Source organism: Vicugna pacos, chromosome X, assembly GCF_048564905.1.
Source record: "Vicugna pacos chromosome X, VicPac4, whole genome shotgun sequence".
Classification (NCBI taxonomy): Eukaryota; Metazoa; Chordata; class Mammalia; order Artiodactyla; family Camelidae; genus Vicugna; species Vicugna pacos.
The window spans coordinates 113369727-113395882 of NC_133023.1; the positions used below are offsets into that span (position 1 = coordinate 113369727).

The 26156-nt window shown below is 34.0% G+C and overlaps 2 protein-coding genes across 4 annotated transcripts in view; one reads left to right on the plus strand and one right to left on the minus strand.

The window, feature by feature from the left end:
• CMC4 (C-X9-C motif containing 4) overlaps positions 1-26156 on the minus strand; it is an 87191-nt gene that overhangs the window by 27229 nt on the left and 33806 nt on the right. The gene's annotated exons all lie outside the window — the stretch shown is intronic.
• The window catches only part of BRCC3 (BRCA1/BRCA2-containing complex subunit 3), a 53523-nt gene that overhangs the window by 17566 nt on the left and 9801 nt on the right, over positions 1-26156 (plus strand). For 2 of the 3 annotated variants that reach the window (XM_006218857.4, XM_015251696.3), the window contains 2 exons: positions 396-451; positions 20323-20397. In XM_006218857.4, coding sequence (XP_006218919.1) covers positions 396-451; positions 20323-20397 — 131 coding nt within the window. The remainder of the gene's footprint in view (positions 1-395; positions 452-20322; positions 20398-26156) is intronic. The other variant, XM_015251697.3, reaches the window with a different exon arrangement.

Below are 26156 nucleotides of genomic sequence, written 5' to 3' on the forward strand. Positions count from 1 at the left end.
TCAGTATCTCGAACTTCATACTTCATTTGAAATGCTTTGGCTTTGTCATTATAAATTTATTTATTGTCATTATAAATAGTTTTTGAAGGACTTTGTCAGTGTCCAACAAAGCAATTTGAATGGTCTGGTTCTTAGTTTCTTGGTTCTTGAGTCTGTGAGCAGTTCTCTGCTGTCATGTGAACAGATGTTGACTGAGTATTTGATCTTTCTTACACAAACTTCATTTATGCCATGTTCCATCTTTGGAATCTCTTTTAAACTTCCATTCTCAGAGGGGCCTTTGAGTTTTAGGTTAGAGTCTACTAAATTGCTATACCTTTTTCAGTATTAATCCTCTGTGTGACCTTATTCTCTTTGTTTGTTTGTTTCTTTCTTTTTTTTTTTTTATTTTGTAGACTGGACGGGTACTCTACACTTGCTTTCAATCCATACAGGCCCAAAAGAGCTCAGAGTAAGTATGTATTGGTGGGTTAATTTCCAATCAAGGAAATTGATTGATTTGTTTCATTTTCTTTCTCTCATTAGTAAGACACTAAGGATTCTGTAGTCTACGTATACCCATTAACATCTCTGTGAGAAGTTAGAAGCTCTTCAGCATCTTGAATATTGGTTATCTAGAAAGCTAGGATCATGTGAGCAGTCTGTTCATTGCATTTACCTGACCATAGCCCTGTCCCAGTTTTCCTTTACTGAGCTGCAGTGTTACTTTTCCTTTCTCTGTTTAATTGTAAAGCAAAGACTGAGTATGCAGAGTATTATGAATTTCTAGCCATAATACTCTTGTCTTTGCTGTGCCATAAAATTGATTTTAGAATTACAGTATCTTATTTAAATATTTGCATAGGTTAGTTTCCACATTTAAATTCAATTCAACCTAAATTAACATATTCCATAGCTACTGTATGCTAAGGATGCAGATATGAAAGCCAAGTTCATTATCTAATTGAGAGACAGAAGCAAAGAATGCCTTAAATTTTTTTCTTAAAATATTTGTCAATTTATTATGATAGTATTGTTTGAAATGGCAAAGAATTGGGGCAAATAACAGATGCCTGTCAGTACAGAACTGACTAAATAAATTATGATGCATCTAAGTAATGGAATCATATGCAGCCATTAAAAATATGAAGCTCAGTAGTAATACATAAATATCTCCAAGACATATTGTTACATAAAAAAGGCAAGGTACAAGAATAGTATGTATAGGATGCTTGTAAATACACAGAGTATGTGAAAGGAAACACATTGGTCACCTTAGCAGAGAGGAGGTGGGAATGAGGGAGCAGAGTGTGTGGAGACTTAATTATATCTTTACATAGCTCTGGAATGTTGAACTATACAAAAGTCTTAATTTTTAAAAAATTTCATCAAACTAATAGATGCACATGCATAAAAATATCAAATGGTACACGAAAATTTATGACATATAGTCTCACTACTCAGGAGGAACCCCTTTCTCCTAATTTTGTTTTTAGTTCTTCTGAAGTTTACTCTGATATCTCTAAGCAATATAGTTTGGATATTCTTTCTTGATTTACTAAGGTTAGATATTATTTCTTCTTCTTATGTTACCTTGCTCTCACAAATGAGTTAGGTCACTTACACTGCCCCATCTCCATTCTCCCCAGTTTAGTTATATTACTACTTTTTGTTCTTCTGTTGTTACTTTTCTGGTCTTTAAAATGGAATTTGCCCCTTCTTTGTCAACAACAAACAACAGACAGTATCTTTTGGCTTCCTACTGTTACTTGCAGTTTTACCATTAACCTCTATATTTTCACAGCTGCAAAAATCTGTTTCTGTGTCATAATCTGTTTCTGCATTTTCTGTGCTTTGTCTACTAGTTGATTCTAAGAATAGAAAAGTGTTTATACTGTTACGATTTTGTAAATATTATTCCATATACAACTGAGCAGGATAAAGTAGCATACTATGGTTCCATTTCCTTTCTTGTATAGCTTCTTGCTTTTTCATGGGTTTTTGAATGGTTTTTTTCTCCCTTAGTTTTCTGCCTTTATCATCACCTCCCTGAGTTCCAAATTCTTAGGAGTAATATACAAATCTTGGGGGTCCTTTCTTTTCCTAGGATCACTCCCTAAAGCCTTCCATCTTCCTACACTACTCAGGTCTCAGCTGACATCCTGGGACTTTCCTTTATTATTCTCCTGGGTTGGATCCATTGTTGTCTGGATTGCATGTCATTTTTCTGTCATTTTGCTGTTAAAGGCCCTCTAGTAACTTCCTAAGAAAGGTGTGCATTTACATTAAACATTCTGGGTCTGTGCTTGCCTGAAAATATTTTATTCTTCATTAATAACCCTAGTGGATAAAGAGTTCCAAATCAACATTTTCCCTGTCAGAACTTTAAAGGCATTGTATCATTGTTTTTAAAACATCCAGTGATACTGATGAAAAATCTTTTACCAGTCTAATTCTTGCTGTTTTGTAGGGGACTTTTTTCTTTCTTTCTGCCAGCTTTTAGGAATTTCTCTATTTTTGATGTTGTGAAATTTTCTATGATAGATCTAGAGTGTGGATATTCTATGAGTCAAACTGCTGGTTGCTTTCAATCAGACAGAACTGGTATTTCAGCTCTGGCACATTCTCTGCTCTTATTTTCTTTTGTATCCCAGCAGACCACCACATAGGTCTGGGTGGCACACATGCAGGAAAGATCTTGAACTGACATTGTAACCACAGCCCACTGTAGAAATTTTAACCTGACGTTAACTAGGTAAATTGCCTGCTAAAACAAAACAACAATATTTTCCATAGACTATAAATAAGACTCAGGAAACTTTAAAAGTCCTCCACAAAAGCAGTGAATAATCTGGCAAAAACTGTCACAATTAACTTTATTGGAACTCTAGAAACTAGTCAATATTTTATAGCAACTGGGCAAATACTTAAGGGAAAAAACACCAGAATCTCAGCATTTAAGCAAATCTCTGTCAATTAACTAGATTGCCACTAAGCTAAGAGGACAGACCTCGGTGGCCAAGTGTTACAGAGTATAGACTATAAAAAATTAGTTCAGTAAAGTCACTAAACACACAGACAAAATAAAATAAGCAGCAACAACAAACTCTAGAGAGGGGGTAAAACATGATTTCCATGGTTACCACATTATAATATTCAAAATGTCCAGTTTTTAACTGTAACAAAAACCTGGCATTCAAAGAAAAATTATGGGCCATAAGCAGGAAAAAGAAATTTAATAAAAACATTCCTGGAGGAAGCCAAGACACTGGGCTTATAGACAAAGAATGTCAATCAACTGTTTAAAATATTCTCAGAAACCTAAAGGAAATGATATACAAAGCACTAACTAAACCATGAGAATGACAGAAAATATCTAATAGAGAATATCAATAAAGAGAAATTATAAAAGGGAACCAAATAGTAATTCAGGAACTGAGAAGTACAGTAAGGGAAGTGAAAAATTCACTAGAGAGGTTCAACAGCAGGTTTGAGGAGATAAAAGAAAGAATCACCAAACTTCAAGATAGGTGGACTGAGATTACCCAGTCAGAGGAGCAGAAAGAAAAAAGAATGAAGAAAAATGAACAGAGCCTGAGACCTATGGGACATCTTAAACATTATCAGTATACTCATAATTGGACTCCCAGTAGAAGATGAAAGAGTGAAAGGAGCAGAAAATGTATACAAAGAAATAATGGTCAAAAACTTCCGAAATTTGATGAAACGCATGAACCCATACATGTCAGGAATCTCAGCTCCAAACAGGATAAACTCAAGAAGACCAACATCGAGACATTATAATCAGTGTCAGAAGCCAAAGACAATCTTGAAAGCAATAAGAGACAAGTGACTCATTACTTACAAGGGATTTTCAATAAGATTGAGGGGCAATTTATCATCAAAAATCAGGGAGGCCAAAAGGCAATGGGCTGACATATTCAAGTGCTGATTAAGACACAAAGCACCAAGCAAGAATTCTGTATCTGGCAAAACTATCTTTTAAAAATGAAGGAGAAATTAAGACATTCCTAGGTAAACAGCAGCTGAGAGAGTGTTTTCACTAGTAGACCTGTCCTAGAAGAAATGCTGCAGGGAATCCTTCAGGCTTAAATAAAAGGACACTAGATGGTAACTTGAATCCACAGCAAGGAATAACACCAGAAAGAGAACTACATAATTAAATATAAAAGTCAGTATTAATGTATTTTCAGTCGTAACTCCTCTTTTTTTCTCCTGTATGATTTAAAAGACAACTACATAAAGCAACAGTTACAAATCTAAGTTGATAGACAATTTATAAAGATATAATGGGTAATAATAACATAAAAGGATGGGAGTGGCTACTTAGGAACATTGTGTGTTTGGTTGACACTAAGTATTGATTTCAACTAAACTGTTATAAATTAAGATTTTAATTATAATTTCAAGGGAAAATCATTAATAAAATAGAGATATATAGTAAAAGAAAGAGGGAGAGAGAGAAAGCAAAATAGTGTACTAGAAAATGCCTTTCTAATACAAAAGGCAGTAATGGAGGAATTGAGGAACAAAAAATAACATAAGACATATAGGAAACTAATAGCAAAATGGCAGAAGTCTTTCCTTATCAGTAATTATATGAAATATAAACATAAGTAAACTCTCCAGTTGAAAGGCAGAGATTGGCAGAATGAATAAAAGAAAAAAAAACCCATCTACAAAAGACTCACTTTAGATTCAAAGACAAAAGTAGGTTGAAGGTAAAAGAATGGAAAAAGATATTGCATGCAAATAGTTATCAAAGAGAGCTGGAGTGGCTTTACTAATATCAGAAAAAAAATAGACTTTAAGACAAAAATTGTTATAAGAGAAAAAGGAGGACATTGTATGATGATAAAAGTGTCAATTCAACAAGAAGATATAACAGTTATAAACAATACATATACCTAAGAAAAGGACCCCAAAATATATCACAGAAGTGGACAGAATTGAAGGGAGAAGTAGGCAGCTCAACCCAGTTTCAACACTATAAACTACACCTAACAGACACATGCAGACTTCTCCACCCAACAGCAGCTGAATACACATTCTTCTAAAGTGCACATAAAACATTCTCCACGATAAACCACATGTTAGTTCACAAAACAAGTCTCAATAAATGTTTGAAGACTGAAATCGTACAAAACATCTTCTGCAAAAAATGGAATGGAATATGAAACCAGTTACAGAAAGCAGTCTGGAACATTCACAAATATGTGGAAATTAAAGAACACACTCTTAAACAACCAGTGGGAGACAGAAGAAATCACAGGAGAAATTAGAAGATACTTTGAGACTAATTCCAATGAAAATACAAGGTTTATGGGATTCAGCGAAAGCAGTGCTCAGAGGGAAATCTATACCTGTACACGCCTACTTTAAAAAAGAAATATCTCAAATTAGTAACCTAAGTTTACACTTTAAGCAGCTAGAAAAAGAAGTGCAGACTAAATTCAAAGCAGGAAGCAGAAGGAAGAAAATAATAGAATCAAGACAAAATAAATAGGGAATATAAAAACAATAGATAGAATCAAAGAAATCAAAAGTTTGTTTTTGAAAAGATCAACAAAATTGACATATCTAGCTAGATTGACAAAGAAAAAGATGAGAGAAGGCCCAGGTAACTAAAATCTGAAGTAAAAGTTGAGACATTACTAACGACTATAGAAATAAAGAATTATAAGGTAAAACTTAACAATTATTAGATAACCTAAATGAAATAGACAAACTCCTAGAAACACACAGATTGCCCAAACTGGCTCAAAAACAAATAGAAAACTTAAAAAGACCTCTGAAAATTAAATAGACTGGATCAAAAAAATCCCAACAAAGAAAACTCCAAGACCAGACATTTAAAGGATTAACACAACCCTTCTCAAACTGTCTCAAAAAACAGCAGAGAAGCGAACACTTCTAACTCATGTTTGGGGCCAGCATTACTCTGATTCCAAAGCCAGACAAAGATATCACACACACACAAAATTACAAAGTAATATTCCTTATGAATACAGATCCAAAAATCCTCAACAAAATACCAGCAAACTGAATCCAACAGCACATTAAAAGGCTTATACATCATGGTCAAGTGACATTTATCCCTGGCATACAAGTGAAGTTCAACATAAGGAGTAAGACAAGGATGCCCACTTTCACCACTGTTATTCAACATTTTACTGGTAGTTCTAGCCTAAACAATTAGGCAAAAAAGAAAAAGCATCCAAGTTGAAAAGTAAGAAGTAAAACTATCTGTATTTGCAAATGACATGATCCTATATGTAGAAAAAAGCTACTAGAGTTAATAGATGAATTCAGCAAAGTTGAAGTGTTCAAAATCAATGCACAAAAATCTTATATCTACACACCAGCAAAGAACAATCTAAAAAGGAAATTTAAAAAATCCATTTACAGTAGCATCCAAAATAATAAAATATCTAGCAAAAAATTTAACCAAGAAAGGGAAAGGCTTGTAAAAGTTAAAATTAGACTATACTGATGAAAAAAGTTAAAGAACACCTAATTAAAAGACATCTCATGTTCATGTATTGCAAGACACAGATGACACTACTTCCCAGAGAGATAAACAGATTCAATACAATCCTTATTGAAATTTCAATGCCCCATTTTACAGAAATGGGAAAGATGATCCTAATATTCATATGAAATTGCAAGTTGCCTTGAATAGCCAAAATTATACACACACACACGCGCACACACACACACACACACACACACACACACACACACACACACACACATATATATATAAAGAACACAGTTAGAGGAATCACATTTCCAGCTTTCAAAACTTACTACAAAGCTTTAGTAACCAGAGTGTGGACCTAGCACAAGTAGAGACATAGAGACCGAAGGAATAAAATTGAGAGTCCAGAAATAAGCCTGCATATCTGTGATCGATTGATTTTCAAGAAGAGTGCTGATGTCATTCAATGAGGGAAGAAGAGTCTGTTCAACAAGTGGTGATGGGACAACTGGCTATCCACATACACTGTATACAAAAATTAACTCAAAATAGATCATCAATGACCTAAATAAAAGAGCTAAAACCATAAAATGCTTAGAAGAAAACATAGGGATAAATCTTCATGACATTGGATTTGGTAATGGAAGCTTAGATGTGACACCAAAAGCATGAATAACAGAAACAGGTAAATTGGATTGTATAACAACTAAAGTCTTCTGTGCATCAGAGGACATTATCAAGAAAGTGAATCGATGACCTACAGGATGAAATATTTGCAAATCTTCTATCTGAATGGGTCTAGTACTCAGAATATATAATGATCTCTTACAAGTCAGCAACAAAATGACAAACACTCAATTTAAAAATGAGCAAAGGACTTGAATGGACATTTCTCCAAAGATGTACAAATAACCAACAAGCACACGAAAAGATGCTCAATATCATTAGTCACTTGGAAAATGCAAATCAAAACTATAACAAGATATTACCTTACATTCACTAAGTTGACCATAATTTAAAAAATGGAAAATAACAACTGTTGGCAAAGATGTAGAGAAATTAGAACTGTTAGACATTCCTGGAGGGAATGTATAATGGTGAGGCTGCTGTGGAAACAGTTTGGTACTCAAACACTTATATGTGAATATTCATAGCAGCACTATTCACAATAGCTAGAAGGTGGAAACAACCCAAACGTCTATCAACTAATGAATGGATAAACAAAATTTAGTATATTTGTTCAATGGACTATTACTCATTCATAAAAAATGAATGAAGTAGCGGGGAGGGTATAGCTCAGTGGTAGAGTGCATGACTAGCATGTATGAGGTCCTAGGTTCAATCCCCAGGACCTCCATTAAAAATGAATTTAAAAAACCCTAACTACGTCACCGCCCCACCCCCCGCCAAAATGAATGAAGTATTGAAACATACTACAATGTGGAGGAGTCTTGAAAACACGCTGAGTGAAAGAAGCCAAACACAAAAGGCTGCATATTGTATGATTTCATTTATATGAACTATCCAGAATAGAGACAGAAAGCAGATTGGTGGTTGGCATGGGTTGATCAGAGGGAACGCTGGGGAGCAGCTGCTTTAATGGATAGGGGATAGGGGTTGTGGTCCCACAACATTGTAAATGTAGTAAATCCTACTGAACTGTTCACTTTAAATTGGTTAATTTTATGTTATGTGAATTTCACCTCAATTTTCAAATATGGGCAAAGGACTTGCATAGACATGGCCCGTAAGCACAAAGGCAACTGCCCAACAGCATTAGTCTTTAGGGAAAGGCAAATAAAAATCATCATGAGATACTGCTTCTCACCCACTAGGATCACTGTAACTTTTCTTTTAAGAAAAATAATGTGTTGCTGAGGATGTGGAGAAATGGAACTTTGACCCGTTGCAGGTGGGAACCTAGAATGGTTCAGATGCTGTGAGAAAGTTTGATGATTCCTCAAAAATTTATACATAATTCCACTCCTAGGTATATACCAAGGACAACTGAAAACAGGCACTTGAACAAAAAATTTTACTTGAATGCTCACAGCAGCGTTGTCTATAACAGACAAAAAGTGGAAACAACCCAAATGTCCATCAACTGATAAATGGATAAACAAAATGTAGTGTAGCTATACAGTGGAATGTTTGGTCATAAAAGGAAATGAAGTACTGACAAATGCTATAACCCTGAATACTAAGTTAAAGAAGTCTGATGCAAAAGGCCACATATGGTATGAAATGTCCAGAACAGGCAAATCTGTAGAGACAGAAATTGGAGGAGAGAGGTAAATTGGGAGTGTTTACTTTGCTATGGCTGCTATAAAAAATACCACCAACTGGGTGGCTTAAACAACAAAAATTTATTATCCCACAGTTTTGGAGGCTAGAAGTCAGAGATCAAGGTGCTGGCAGATTGGTTTCTTCAGAGGCCTCTTCGTAGTTTGCAGGTGGCTACCTTCCTATTGTGTCCTCACATGGCCTTTCCTCTGTACATGCACATCCCTGGTGCCACTTTGTATGTCCAAATTTCCCCTTCCGTATAAGGGCACCAGTCAGATTAGATTTGGGCCCAGCCTTAATGACCTTATTTTACCTAAATCACCTCTTTAAAGGCCCTGTCTCCAAATACAGTCACATTTTGAGGTACTGGGGGTTAGGGATTCAACATATGAATTTGAGGGGACACAATTCACACCATAACATGGAGTGACTGCTTAATAGGCATAGGCTTTGGGATGATGAAAATATGAAATTAGATAACGGTAATGGGTGTGCAACATTGTAAATGTGTAACAAGTCACTGAATCACATACTTTAAAATGGTTAACTTGGTGAATTTTATGTTTTCTGATTTTTACCTCAGTTTAAAAAAATGAACAGAATCACACCTGTAGATCAAAAGGTATATCATTCACAATACTCCTAGAAGTAGAGTGTGGTCCTGAAAAGTCCCCTCTCCCCACTTCTATTTAACTTTGTGCTGGAAGTCTTGGTGTAATAAAGCAAGAAATAAAAGGCATATAGATTGAAAAAAAATTGATCCCTATGTGCATAAGACAAGGTTGTCTGCATAGAAAATCCCCAGGAGTCTATAAAGAAATCCCAAGAAGTAATAAATGAGTTAAGTGATGTCACTGGATACAGTATCAACACACAAAAGCAATCATATTTCTATATAAAATTGGAAACAAAATTTTAACTGTACTATTTACAATACAAAAAATGAAACAGGTGTAAGTTAATCAAAGTGTCAAATCTATATGCTGAAAACCACAGAATGTTGATGAAAGAAATCAGAGAAAACCTAATTAAATGGAAAGATATACCATACTTACTCATTGGAAGACAACACAGTAAAGATTTTAGTTCTCCTCAAATTAATCTATAGATTTAGAGCAGTAGCAATCAAAATTTCAGCAAGATTTTTTGTAGCTATAGACAAATTGATTCTAAAATTTATATAGAAAGGCAAAGAAACTTGACTACCTTAAATAATTTTGAAAAGGAAGAATAAAGTTGGAGGAATCATACTAACCAATTTTAAGACTTACTATGAAATGACAATAATCAAGACAGTGTGGTGGTAGTTAAGGGATAAACACCTAGACTAATGGAACAAAATAGAGTTCAGAAATAGACCCACACAAAGATGGCCAATACTACTCAGCCATAAAAACCGACAACATAACGCCATTTGCAGCAACATGGATGCTCCTAGAGAATGTCATTCTAAGTGAAGTAAGCCAGAAAGAGAAAGAAAAATACCATATGAGATCGCTCATATGTGGAATCTAAAAAACAAAAACAAAAACAAACAAACAAACAAACAAAAACAAAGCGTAAATACAGGACAGAAATAGACTCATGGACAGAGAATACAGACTTGTGGTTACCAGGGGGGTGGAGGGTGGGAAGGGATAGACTGGGATTTCAAAATTGTAGAATAGATAAACAAGATTACACTGTATAGCACAGGGAAATATACACAAAATGTTATGATAAATCACAGGGAAAAAAATGTGACAATGAGTGTGTATATGTCCATGAATGACTGAAAAATTGTGCTGAACACTGGAATTTGACAAAACATTGTAAAATGATTATAAATCAATAAAAAATGTTAAAAAAAGAAATAGACCCAACAAAGATGGCCAATTGATTTTTGACAAAACTGAAAAAGCTATTCAGTGGATAAAGGATACCATTTTCAACACATGGTTTTAGAACAGTTAGACTACCATATACAAAATAAATGTCAGTCTAAACCTCATACCAGACATAAAAATTAAAAGGCATAGGTCCAAATAGAAAACATAAGACCATGAAAGTTTTAGAGGAAAAGACTCAGTAAATGCAAACTGTTCCAGGCTTTGGACTTAGTAGGGCATTTATACTCCACTCTTCCCATCCATGAATGTGGTATATGTCCCTCCCTTCATTTATCTCATTTTAATCTTCAGAAATATATTGACATTTTCTTCAGTTGGCATGTTGCAGAATTCACTCTGCTCAATCAGCAGCAGTGGTTTCTGGATCAGGTAGATGTTTCACACTCATGAAACTGAAATAGGCCATCCTGGCACCTGTATATACTCGGGTTTGCAGGATGCAGAACAAGAAACCTAGTCTGTCGGCAGGCTGGCATCAGCAAGCATACTCACAGCAGTCTAGGGCTGTTTTCTGGCCCCCAGTGAACAGCCCAGGTATGAAGAAATGAGAGCATGCTGGGTGGCGGTGGGAGAGAGCAGGAGCCACTGTGGCTTAGAGGCCCATGTCCCAAATTAGGGACCACTCTGTCCTGTGCATAGCCTTGGTCCCGGCCAGGGCCAGGGCCCAGGAACAAGAGATGCAGTGCACTCGGCAGGCAGCCCTGAGCTGTGGCTTCTAGCAGGTGTTTACGTTGACTTTCTGCCCTTCCAGACCAGGTACAGGGTACCACCTGGGGCATTTGACCAAGAGCAGGCCCACCTGTCTCACAGCTGACAGTCCACCTTCATCAGATTTCCAAGGGGAACAAACTAGAAAGCTAATCCAAGGTCAGGTCCTCACCTCGAGGGAGAAGTGGGTTTTGGTAATTCTACTTTCACAGGTCCTATTTCTCGGAGGAGAGAATATGTGGCAGCAAAACCAACAGATATCTACTGTAGTATTTCTCATTAGATTCATAGTTTTTGTACTAAATAGGATTTTTCCTTTTTCTGTTATAAATTCTAGATGATTATTCTTGCTGTGAAGTGCTATGGATTACTCTATGTTGATCTCACTAGCCACACTGCTGAACTCTTAATAGTAATAGTTTGTCCTTGGGTTATGTTGGATTTTTCTAGGTAGATGATCATATCATCTGCAAATGACAGGTTTGACTCTTTCCAGTATTTGTGTGTGTCCGTCCTTTTTTCCCAGGAGTATTCTTATTTCATTAGTATGGACCTGTAAACACTGAATAGCAGAGATGGATGGCAAATATCATTGTCTTTCTGACTCTAATTGAGATACTTCTGACATCCCATCATTAAGTATGAGTTTGTTATGATTTTGTGGCAGAGACCCTCAATTCCTTTATTAAGTTAAGGGATTTTCTAATTCTAGTTTACTGAGAGTTTTTAATCATGAATGTTTAAGTTTTATCAAATGCCTATTTGTCATTTCCTGAGATGATGTGGTTGTTTTCCCATTAAGTTAGTAAAGGTAATTACTTACATTCAAAGCTTTTTAAACAGTGAACTGTTGTTGCATTCCTGAGATAAATCCTACTTTACTATGATGTATAGTTCTTTTAATACAAAGTAGATTCTAGTAGCTAATATTTGCTGTAAGTCTGTTACATCTGTTCATAAGTGAGATTAGTCTAAAGTGTTCTTACCTTGGACTTCTCTTGTCTAGTTTTGGTATCAGGAATATTTTACTTAAGTTATAAAATGAATTGGATTTTTTTCTCTTTCCTAGAAAGACAATGTAGGATAATAATTAAGAACATGGCTCTGTAGCCAGATGCTTTAGTTGGAATCCTGATTTGTCACTATCTTGACATCAAACACTCTGTTACTTTCACCTATTTTTGAACCATATATAGATGGAGCCAATATAGCATGTACTCTTGGATCTAATTTCTTTCAATCAGTATTATGTTTGTGAGATTCATCCATGTTGTTACATGAAGCAATAGTTTAGTAATTTTCATTGCTGTGTAATATTCCATTGTATGAGTATATGATTATTTATTCATTCTACCATTGAGAGATAGTTTCAGTTTTTAAGAGGTTTTTACAAATTGTGCTGCTGTGAATATTCTTCTTGTGAACATATGTACACTTGTTCGATATTTAGGCTGGGTACATAATAGGAGTGGAATACATATGTATGTATGTATATATTCAGCTCTAGTAGACAAAGCCAGCAGTTTTCCAAAGTGTCCTTACTGATTTTCACTTCTAACAGCAATATTGGAGAGTTACTTCCTCCACATCTCTGCCAATACTTAGTAATGTCTGTTTTGTTCATTTTCGCCATTCTGTTGAGTGTATAGTAGTATTGCATTGTGGCTTTAATTCTCATCTTGTTGATCACTAATAAAGTTGAAAACCTTTTTGTATTTTTTTAGTTCTAGCATTGTATTATTATATGAATAGTATCTGTCTTATACACAGATATAGTCCTTGGATTAAGCCCTATGTTAATAGCTCTAAGATGAAAGTCAAAAGATCAGGGTGTTTTTATTTAGGTCCATAATATGTTCATAACAATTTATTAAGTTGAATTAGTTTTAATTAAATTTGATTGAGAACCAAGCAAAAACTCTAAAAATACTGCCTTCAGCAAAGTTAAAGTTACATTCTCCATCACAGTAAAAAAGTAAACGGGTAGACAGTAAGTGGCGTTATTAGGGAAACAAGTGTCTTATATCTTCTTGCTGCATTTACAGGGTCTCCAAATAGTCCAAGATGGATGTTAAAGTTTGAAACAGACAAAGATATTCTAAACAGCAAATGGAAGGCTGTTTAAAAAAAAAAACCTTCCTTTTAAGGAATCTTCCTGGTAGTACGTATAACCTTTTCATAAATGTCTTATTGGCTAGCAGTTATATGGTAACAACTAGTTGCAAGAGATACTAAGAAGTATTTTAGCTTAGAAGCAATGTACCGGCTAAAAATTAGGGACTTTGTTTACTAAGAAAGATAGTTAGAGGATATTTAGAGCAGTTTATTTCTTACAGGAAGTGGTAGAGAGAAATCAAAGAATTAAAAGCTGTAGTTCCTATTTTTACAGAGAATCTCAAATGTATTGCCCAAGATTGAACTAGAAAGTACAAGGAATAAACATTGTGATAGGAAATTTGAGGGACCTAGGAATTCATGAAAGGAGAAGGGCAACCTGGACAGAAACACAGAAAACATAACATAGGCAAAGAATGAACATTCAATGAATGAATGAATGAATTATGGAAAGAATAAATGAACATTCAATAATTTTTTTCAGCTAAGAACAACTCAAAGTCACACAATACTGTGAGACAGTTAACATTTAAATACTTATAATGGTGGGCTATACTTTGAGGGATTAGTGCAATATCATATACATAATCAATTATATATCTTGTATAAATAAACATCCTTTTTGAAGTTTGTACTCCTGTCTTTATCAAAAGGGATAAAAGTAGAATGTTCCCAGCATCTTGGGGATCTTGTGAACCATTAGTTAATTTAAAATTATTCCAGTTGCACAAAATCTTCCCTTCTCTAAATGCAGCAACATTTCCAAAGCTTATAGCTTTTGTGTATATACAGATAAGGCCAACCTCCCACCATGGAGAAAGATAATAATGAAAAATAACTTAAAAAACAATACTCATTCATCTTTGTGATATATCCAGAAGGGAAGTAACTACTGGCATACATTATAAATTACATGAAGGGTGACATATGCAGGATGGACTAGGAGGAAAAGCCCAGGACCAGATGGCTTCATGGGTGAATTCTACCAAATATTTAAAGAAGGATTAATGCCATTCCTTCTTAAACACTTCCAAAACTCAGAAGAGGGAATACTTCCAAACTCATTGTTTGAGGCCAGCATCACTCTGATAATGAAAGCCTGGAAAAGATACCACAATGAACAGAGAGGCAAAAATCTTCAATAAAATACTAGCAAACTGAGTTCAACAGCATGTTAAAAGGATTATACACCATGAACAAGTGGGATTTATCCCTGGGATATAATGATGTTTCAACATATGCCAATCAATCATTGTGATATACCACATTAATGGAATGAAAGATAAAAACCACATGTTCATCTTACTTGATGCAGAAAAAGCATGATAAAAACTCTCAAGAAAATAGGTATAAAAGGACCTTACCTCAACACAAAGAAGGTCATATATAAAAAAATCCACAAGTAACTTCATAATCAGGGGAAATGAAAGCTTTCCCTCTAAGATCCAATACAAGGCAAAGACTCCCACTCTTGCCACTCCTATTCAACATAGTAATGGAAGTCTTAGCCAGAGAAGTCAGACAAGAAAAAGAAATAGAAGGCATCCAAATCAGAAGTAAAATTTATCTCTGTTTGTAGATGACATGATCATATATGCAGATAACCCTAAAGAGTCAACAAAAAAAGCTTTTTAGAACTAATAAACACATTTAGTAAAGCTGAAGAATACAAGGTCAGCATACAATAATTAGTTGTGTTTCTATATACAAACAATGAACTATCCAAAAAAGAGATTAAGAAAACAATCCTATTCGCAATAGCAACAACAAAAAAATGAAATACTTAGGAATAAATTTAACCAAAGTCAGACATATATATATATATATATATATATATATATATATACACACATACACACACACACACACACACACAATGAAATATTATTCAGCCTAAGTAAGAAGGAAATCCTACCATTTACAACATGTTTGAAAGTGGAGGACATTGTGCCAAATGAAATAAGCCAATCACAGAAGGATAAACAGTGCATGATTCTACTTATGTGAGGTATCTAAAATAATCAAACTCATAGAACCAGACAGTAGAATGGTAGTTGCCAGAGGCTCAGGGGAGGGGAAAATGGGAAGGGAAAATGGGAAGATGATGGTTAAAAAGGTACAAAGTTCTAGTTATTCAGGATGAATAAATTCTGGACATCTAATGTACAACAATGTGACTGTAGTTAACAATACTGTATTGAATACTTGAAATTTGGTAAGAGGGTAAATCTTAAGTGTTTTCACCCCTCCCCCCTCAAATGGTAACTGTATATGACGTGATGGATATATTGGTTTGATTGTTGTGATTATTTCACAGTTTTATATGTATATCAAAACATCAAGTTGTACACTATAATTGTATACAATTTTTGTCAGTTATACCTCAGGAAACCTGAAAAAAATTACATGCAAGATGAGAGCTCATAAATAAATAAAACATCAGAAGCAGAATTAAGATGAGAGAGCCTTTGTTTTTCAGTCTCCGTTCTTTCAGCAAGGGAAAAAGATAATAGCTATTTCACTAGATGGAAAGCAAATGCAGGGATGCAAGTGGGATACTGCATCTGGTGTTTTCATTTTTGAAAATGTCTGCAACTGCTTATGAATTCCTCTAGGTAACTATATGTTCTTGTTGATGGCATTATTCTTTATGGATGATTGATGATTATTGTTTTTTTATATTTTTAATTGAGTTATAGTCACTTTATAATGTTGTGTCAAATCCCAGTGTAGAGCACAATTTTTCAGTTATACATGAACATACATATATTCATTGTCACATTCTTTTTCACTGTGAGCTACCACAAGATCTTGTATATATTTCCCTGTGCTATACAGTATAATCTTGTTTATCTATTCTACATATGCCTGTCAGTATCTACAAATTTTGAAATTGCAGTCTGTCACTTCCCACCCTCCTCCTCCTTGGCAACCACAAGTTTGTATTCTATGCTTATGAGTCTGTTTCTGTTTTGTATTTATGTTCTCTTTTATTTTTTAGATTCCACATATGAGCGATCTCATATGGTATTTTTATTTCTCTTTCTGGCCATCTTCACTTAGAATGACCTTCTCCAGGAGCATCCATGTGGCTGCAAATGGTGTTATGTTGTCGTTTTTTATGGCTGAATAGTATTCCATTGTATAAATATACCACATCTTCTTTATCCAGTCATCCGTTGATGGACATTTAGGCTGTCTCCATGTCTTGGCTATTGTAAATAGTGCTGCTATGAACTTTGGGGGTACAGGTGTCTTTTTGAAGTAGGGTTCCTTCTGGATATATGCCCAGGAGCAGGATTCCTGGGTCATATGGTAAGTCTATTCCTAGTCTTTTGAGGAATCTCCATACTGTTTTCCACAGTGGCTGTACCAAACCGCATTCCCACCAGCAGTGTAGGAGGGTTCCCCTTTCTCCACAGCCTCTCCAGCATTTGTCATTTGTGGATTTTTGAATGACGGCCATTCTGACTGGTGTGAGGTGATACCTCATTGTAGTTTTGATTTGCATTTCTCTGATAATTAGTGATATTGAGCATTTTTTCATGTGCCTATTGATCATTTGTATTTCTTCCTTGGAGAATTGCTTGTTTAGGTCTTCTGCCCATTTTTGGATTGGGTTGTTTGTTTTTTTCTTATTAAGTCATATGAGCTGCTTATATATTCTGGAGATCAAGCCTTTGTTGGTTTCATTGTTTGCAAAAATTTTCTCCCATTCCGTAGGTTGTTTTTTTTTGCTTATGGTTTCCTTTGCTGTGCAGAAGCTTGTAAATCAATGAAGCTATAACACTCCCTTACACCATACAGAAAAATCAACTGAAAATGGATCAAAGACTTAAACATAAGACAAGATACAATAAACCGCCTAGAAGAAAACATAGACAAAACATTATCTCACATACATCTCAAAAATGCTCTCTTAGGGCAGTCTACCCAAGCAATAGAAATAAAAGCATGAATAAACAAATGGGACCTAATTAAACTTACAAGCATCTACACAGCAAAGATGATTATTGTTAATTGAAGTACAGAGCACTGATTTTCTCTGAACTTTGGAATGCTTTAAGGGAAGCATTTCAAGTATGAAGAACAATTTTATTTTTGTAAGATGGTAAAGATTAGAGGTCTGGAAAATCTACTTGGGAGTACATTGCTTGAGGAGAAATTTTTTAGCTGGAAACTTATTCTCCATGTTAGTTCTACCAGAGTTTTAGAATGTATTTCTCATTTTACACTGAGTAAATGGTGCTAATCTTATAAAGGAGAAACGCTATCATAATGGAAGAAAAGAAGAATAATGGAATTATCAGTCATCAGAGCCTGAAGTGTAAATGTATATATAACTATATATATTTCTTTGGGGAGGTACTTAAGTTTATTTATTTATTTTTAACAGAGGTACTGGGGATTGAACCCAGGACCTTGTGCATGCTAAGCACGTGCTCTTTAACTAAGCTGTACCCTCCCCCAAGCATAAAGTACTTTAAAAGTTCATTGAGTGTCTTTCAGAAACTTGAGTCTGTAGAAGTAAAGTGGCTTATCCAAGACCATGTTGCTGGGCAAGACCAAGGCCAATGCTCACTCTGTCTCCTTTGAAGAATGTCAAATCCTGAATCTATTTAACTTTAGAAGACCCTGACAGGATCACCAAAGTCCTCACTAGGAGTACTGTTTGAATTCCTGAGCCTTATTATACTTGTTTTATTTGCACTCTGCTTTTAAATTTTCGCTTCTGTCTTCTGTTGGGTTACAAATTATCTAGAACTTACATATAAATCAGACATAGGGCTTGAATGTCAGCACACATAAAATAATAGAGATAATCATGAACAATTAAAATTATGACAGTCATTGAGTGTTCTGTTGTCTTTTCTTAACCACTTTAATCTTTAGGACCTTATTTTTGCTGCACAGTGCTATTTTTTCTTGTTTGTTTTTTAACAGCTTTATTAAGGCATAATTGATATACAAAGAAATGCACATATTATACAACTTGATGAATTTGGACATATGTAAATAGACATCATACTATCACCACAATCAAAGTAATAGACATATCCAACACCTCCAAAGTTTCCTTGTGTTCATTGTTTTTGTTTTGTTTCATTTAATTTTGTTTTTCTGGTAAGAAGACAACATGAGATCTACTCTCTTAACACATTTTGAAATGCACAATACCTTGTCGTTAACTATAGGCACTATGTTGTACAACAAATCTCTAGAACTTATTCATCTAGTATAACTGAATAACAACTCTCCTTTCCCCTACCTCCATCCGCTGGCAACCACTATTGTATATTTTTTACTTGTCTTTATTTCAGTATAGATTCAGCATCTTTTGTTGAATTTATTCCTAGCTATTTGATGTTTATTTTAAGTATACTGTGAAGTTATTGTTATGGTCTCTCACTAGATCATTGACTGTGGGTATTGTGTCAGGGCCTGTCACATAGTAGCCATTAAGTAAATACTTCTTGAGTGGATGATTGCATGATCTGTCTTTCTTTAAGTATGTTCCCTTTTTCATTGTTAACACTGTTAACTTGTGTTTTCTCTTTTTTCTTGATTTTATTGGCAAAATCTATCTATTTTGTTGGTCTTTTCAAAGGACCAGCTTTAGGTTCTCTTGATCAACTGAGTATCTCAGATTTCTTCTTTTTTAAAAATTTCTGCTTTTCTCTTTATTAATTTCTTCCTTCTGTTTTCTGTATGTTTCATTGTTGCTGTGTTGTTCTTACTGTTATCCTTATTCTAAATTCTTCAGGTGAAAACTAAGTTTACTTTCTGTCTCTTTTGTTTTCAAATAAATACATTTAAGGCCACAAATGTACCTCTTCACTTTGGCTCCATTCCATAGGTTTTGTATAGTAGTTCCAATGTTTTTTGTTTGTTTTTTTACTTCCAATTCATTTGTGTTTTCTGTTTTTCTCTTCAACTCAAGAGTTATTTAGAAGTGCATTTAAAGATTTTAGATGTGAATATCTGGGCTGGGTTTAGGGGGCATATTTTTTGCTATTATGTTCATTTTTAGCACTATATTATGGTAACTGTGGCCTGTGTGATATCAGCTTTATATAAATTTTTTGATATTTCTTTTGTTACCTAGATCAGAGGTCCACAAACTACAGCTTGTAGGCCACATGGGCCTGGTGCCTATTTTGGAAATCAAAGTTTTATTGGAACATAGCCATACCCATTTGCACAGCTTAGTGGTTGTGACAGAGACCCTGTGGCCCCCACAGCTTAAAACATTTACTGTTTCGTCTTTGTATAAAAAGTTTGCTGACCCCTGATTTAAAACATGGTAAATTTTTATGATGTTTTATGAATTGAAAAATGTGTATTGTTTCTTGAGCACAAGTCCTGTATATCCTTGTTAGAATAAGCTTATATCCTTCCTCATTCTTTGTGGTTTTGATTATACATATCTGAGAGAGATATGTATAAACCTCCCATCATAACTAAATTTGTCCACTTCCTGTATTTTAGTCAGTATTAGCTTTATAATTTTGAAGGTGTATTGTTAGTGCATAAAGATTCATGACTTTTATATTGTCCTGCTTTATTTTACCTTTATAAAATATGAAATAGCTCTCTTTGTCCTATTTATGTATGTCTTGAATTCTTTCTTTCTAAATAATATCACTGTTCTATTAGGATTAGATTCAACTACATATACTAGGGAAAAATTAAATAATAAATAAAATTAGTTTAAAACAACCAAGATTATTTCTTTCTCGGGAAGAAGTCTGGAGATAGATATTCCAGGCCTCTGTGATATTATCAGGGGTCTAAGCACCTATCTTCTGCTTCACCATCTTGGTGTATGATTTCCATCCTAAGGTCCCCTCACGGTCCACGAGACTTCTGGAGCTCCAGCCAGCACATCTCCATTGAGGGCCAGAAGGAAGAGGAAAGGTAGGAGGGCAAAAGATGGCTGGTCCCAGCTCAGCCAATTTCTCATAAGTGACCTTCCCAGAAGCCCCAGAAAGCAATTCCATTTTCATCTCATTGGCAGAATTTAGTTCCGTGGCCACACTTAAGCTATCAGGGAGGCCTGTCAGACAGCTCTGTCTTGGCTGAAGATTGACATTCTGTTACCAAGGACATTTGGGTTAGGGCAGCTAGCAATCTCTGCCACTGCCTGTTTGTTGCATGTTGTAGTTCTTCTTATATCCTTTTCCTGTTATAACTTTTCCTGTCCCTTTATTCTCAACCTCCCTCAGTTGTTTTATTTCAGGTATATCTCTTTTAAGTAGAATATAGCAAGATCTTGAGTTATTTGGTTTTAAACAATTAGAACATCTGTCTATTAATAGGTGAGTGTAATACATTCATTTTATTATCATTGCTGATATATGTGGCAGTATTCCTGCCATTTTTTATGCTTTCTTTTTGCCATACTTTTAATTTCTTTTTACCTCTCCTGCCATTTGTTACACTAATTTTCTGTTACCTGTTTTTCAGTTTTAGAAATTGTCCTTAGTGTTTTGATTCTTTTAGTTATGACTTTTAATGTTTTATTATATTCTGTTTTGAAATAATTTCAGATTTACAGAAAAGTAGCAAGAACAGTACAAAGGATTCCTGTGTACCCTTCACCCAAATTCCCCAAATATCAGAATTTTATCTTATTTTCATTATAATTTTTTTTCTTTATACCTATAGATAATTTTTCCTGAACAATTCAGTGGATATTTACTAAAGAAAAAAATGACATTCTCTTATATAACATTCAATATCAGGACATTAAAATTCATATAATACTATATCTAATCTGTAGATGGTATTCTAATTTCACCAGTTTCCCTAATAATATCCCTTATAGTAGGAAAAATCCCTTTACTCTGGTCCAAGAAGTATATAAAATCATAGAATATGTTGTGTAGAATACAGAGTAGAGTATGTTGTATTTCATACAACAGAATTATTTTGAGATGCATCCATGTTATAGCATGTATCAATAGTTCATTATTTTTATTACAGAATAGTATTAAATGGTCTAAATATTAGCACAATTTGTTTACCCATTCACCTGCTGATAGATGTTTGGAGTTACTTGCAGTTTTTGTCTATTACAAATAATGCTGCTTTGAACATTTGTGTACAAGTCTTTATATGGATATACACTCTCTCTTCCCCTGGGGAAATATCTATCAACAGACTGGCTGAATCATATGGTAGGTGTATTTAACTTTCTAAGAAATTACTAGGCTGTTTTCCAAAACAGCCTGCTGGGATTTTTGATTGGGATTATAGACTCTGTGGATCATTTTGAGGAAAACTGACATCTCAATGATATTGAGTCTTCCATTCCATGAACATGGTATATCTCTCCATTTATTTAGGTCTTTAATTCTCTCCACAATGGTTTGTAGTTTTCAGTATACAGGTCTTGCATATCCTTTGTCAGACTTATCCCGAAACATTTCATATTTTTATCCTGTTGTAAATACTGTTGTTTTAATTTCAGTTTCCTACTACTATTTCCATTGCTACTATACAAAAGCACATTTGATTTTGTATATTGAGTTTGTATCCTACAACTTTGCTAGATTCACTTGTTAATTTTACTAGGTTTTTTGAAGAGTCCATTGGGTTATCTATATAGATCATCATCTGTGAATAAAGGCACTGTTACTTCTTTCTTTCCAGTCTGGATGCTTATGTTTATTTTTCTCACCTTACAGCACTCATTGAAACCTCTAATAAACTGCTGAATACAATTTCATGACAGTGAGAACAGTCATGCTAGCCTTGTTCCTGATCTTTGGAGAAAACATTCAAACTTTCACCATTAAGTATGATGTTACCTGAAGATTTTTCATAGATTCTCTTATCACTTTGAAGAAGTTTCCTTCTATTCCTTATTTGCTGAGAGTTTCCTTTTTCATCAATAATATATGTTTTATTTTATCAAACGCTCATTCTGTGTCTATTTAGATGATCATATAGTTCTTTTTCTTTTTTAGTCTGTTAACATTGATAAGTTACAGTGATTGATTTTTATTACTAAACCAACCATGCATTCCTTGAATAAACCCCATCAACAAAGATGAATTATTCATTTTCCGTTTTGCTGGATTTGATTTGCTAAAAATTTGTTAATAATTTTTGCATCTATGAACATAAGGGATATTAGTTTATGGTTTTCTTTTTTGTAAGGTCTTTCTCTGGCTTTGGTATCAGAGAAATGTTGGCTTCAGAAAATGAGTTGGATAGTATAGCATTCTTCTCAGTTTAATTGGAGAGTTTGTGTACAATTGATATTCTTTCTTCCTTAAGTACTTGGTAGAATTCACTAGTCAAGCTTTTTGGGCCTGGAGACTTCTTTGTGGGAACATTTTTTACCTCCCAGTTTGATTTATTTAATAGTATAGGGCTATTCATGGTATCTATTTCTTCTTGAATGAGCTTTGATAATTTGTGTTTTTCAAGGAACTTATTAATTTTATCCAAGTAGTTGAATTTATTGGCATAAATTTGTTCATAATATTTTTATCCTTTACCTATTATCTGTAAAATCTATAGTAATGTCATCTCTCTCATCCCTATATTGGTAATTTGTGTCTCTTTTCTGATAAATCTGGCTAGAGGTGTAACAGTTTTATTGAGTATCTCAAAGAATTATCTTTGGTTTCATTGGTTTTCTTTTTTTCTGTTTACTGTTGCTTTTATGTCAACTCTGATCTGTGTTATTTCTTTCCTTTTGCTTACTTTGAGCTTCATTTGTTCTTCTTTTTCTAGTTTTTAAAAGGTGGATGGAATCTGAGTTCCTTTATTTGAGACCTATCTTCTTTCCTATTATATAATTTCCTTCTCTAAGTACTGCTTTAGTTGTATCCCACAAATTTTGGTATGTGTTTTCATTTTTATTCAGTTCAGAATACTCTTCTAATTTTCCTTTTGAACTCTTCATTGATCTACAAGTTATCTGAAAGTATGTTATTTAGTTTCTAAATACTGCGGGGTTTTCATGATATCTGTTATTGATTTTTAATTTAATTCCATTGTGGTCAGAAAAATACTTTTTGTGACTTGAATCCTATTAAAATTATTAAGAATGTTTTGTTTACACATATTTTATATTTAATTTTTAAAATTATATATAATTGTTCTACCACACTATGTTAGTTCCAGGTGCACATCGTAGTGATCTGATAATTCTATACCTTACAAAATGATCACCACAATAAGTCAAGTTACATCTGTCACCATACAGAGTTATTACAGTACTATTGACTATGTTCCATATGCCATATATTGAGAATGTTTTATGACCCAGAATATGGTCTTTATAGGTTAATTTTCTGTGTGCATTTGAAAAGGATATGCATTCTGATGTTGAGTGGAGTGTGCTTATAAATATCTATTATGTCAATATTTTTTTAAAAAGGTAATCAAAATCTCTTTGTTGTTTCTCATTTAGAGATATAAAGGGCAAAATCAATAAAAATAAAGACATTTATTCAACTTAATAGCTGGTGTGCAGTCTGAGGTTATATAGCAATAATTTCTCCAGAGGCCACCTAAGCTAGTAATTGCCTTTTTCTCTCAATTTCCAGTGCTGATTTTCCCTATCCAATTCATCCCTTAAATATTTCCAATACTGATTCCCCCTCCCCTTCTTTAAATATAATTTACTCTGTGGTAATAAGACATAAGAGGACTGGAATACATGTTTTGGGAAAAATAAAGGAAGAGAAAAGCTTTGGCCTTCAGATATTTTTTGTTAAAATACAATGCATACACAGGTGACAGAATGCCAGCAAATACATGGGTACAAATGAATATTGTACTCATTTCTGTTTTTGTTTTATTTTGTGGGGGGAGGTAATTAGGTTTACTATTATTTATTTAATGGAGGTACTGGGGATCAAACCCACGATCTCATGCATGCTAATCATGCACTCTACCAATGAGCTATACCCTCCCCTCTGATTGTACTCATTTCTTAATCACAAGGAAAAAGAAAGGAAAGTGGAAATTTGATTTTAAACCAAGCTAGAATTTTTTTAACCTCATGCTTTATATTTTTGTTTATGTATTTAGTAAGATTTTCTATAAGAATGAGTTTTTAAAACTTCATATATGCAACAACACCTATGTACAACAAACCCTATGTAGTACTCTTGCCAAACCTGGGTGTAATAATGAGAAAATAATCAAACAAATCCAAAATGTGGCATATTCTGTACTACAACTGGCCTGAATCTTGAAAAAAAAATCAGTGATTAGGAATAAGGAGACTCTTCTATAGGTCAGGTGGTACTTGTGTCCACTGTTCTATCAATTTTTGAGAGAAGGGTATTGACATCTCCAACCAAAATTGTTCATTTGTCTATTTTCCTCATAGTTCTTCTGTTTTTATCAATATCTTCTGAAGCTGTTATTATATGTGTACATGTTTGGGACTGTCTTGTATTTTTTATGAATTAACCATGTTATCATTACAAAATTACCTTCTTCATCCCTGTTAATATTCTTTGCTCTGAAATCAACTTTGATATTGGTATAGCCATACTTAATCTCTTTTGAGTTTTGTTAACATGTTGTATCTTTATTTTTAACCTATTTGTGTTTTTAAATTTAAAGGGTGATTTTTTTGTAGTTAGCATATAGTTGGGTCTAGGAATTATCTAATCTGACAATCTCTGCCATTTAATTGACATATTTGGATTCTTTACATTTAATATGATTACTAATGAGGTTAGGTTTAAATCTACCAACTTGCTATTTGTTTTCTATATTTGGCTCATCTAATTTCTGTTTACTTTTTCCTCTTTCTTCTGCCTCCTTTTGGATTAATTGGATAATTTTTATGATTTAATTTCATCTCCTTTGTGGGTTTATTAGTGATAATTTTTTGTTATATTACTTTAGTGGTTGTTTTAGGGTATATAGCAGGGTTTCTCAACATTGTCACTATTGACACCATGGGCCAGATAACTATAGTGGCAAGAAATTCTATGCATTGTAGGATTTTGAGCAACATCAGTGGCCTCCACCCACTAGATGCCAGTAGCACTTCCTCAGTTGTAATAGTCAGAAATGTCTCCAGACCATGCCAAATATTCACTGCAGGGCAAAATCACCCCTGGTAGAGAAATATTGGTTTACATTTCTTTTTACTTGTCACAGTCTGCCTTCAGGTGATAGTTCACATGTGGTATTAAGCACCTTACAACACTATACTTCATTTCTCTCCTGGTTTTTGTGCTACTGCTGTCATACATTTTACTTGTATGTGTGCTATAAGCCCATAATATGTTGTTATTAGTTTTATTTTATAAACAGTCGGTTATCTTTTCAATTCCAGTTTTAAAATGTATTTTTAATGGGTAAAGAACTCTAGGTTGACCTTTTTGTCTTTTAGAACTATAAAGATATTTCTCCACTGTCCAACAAGAAAGTGGCAATCATCTTTACCCTTTCCTATTTACTTAATTTAGCTTTTTTTGACTTCTTTTAAGACTCTCTTTATCATTGGTTTAAAACTATTTGATTATAGGGTACCATGGTATAATTGTTTTCATGTATCCTGTGCTTGGGTTTCATTGAGCTTCCTAGACCTGTGGGTTTACATTTTTCATCAAATTCAGAAAAATCTCAGCCATTATTTCTACAAAATTTTTTCTCTTTCATTCTCTCTTCTTTGGGTATTTGTATTTTAAAGT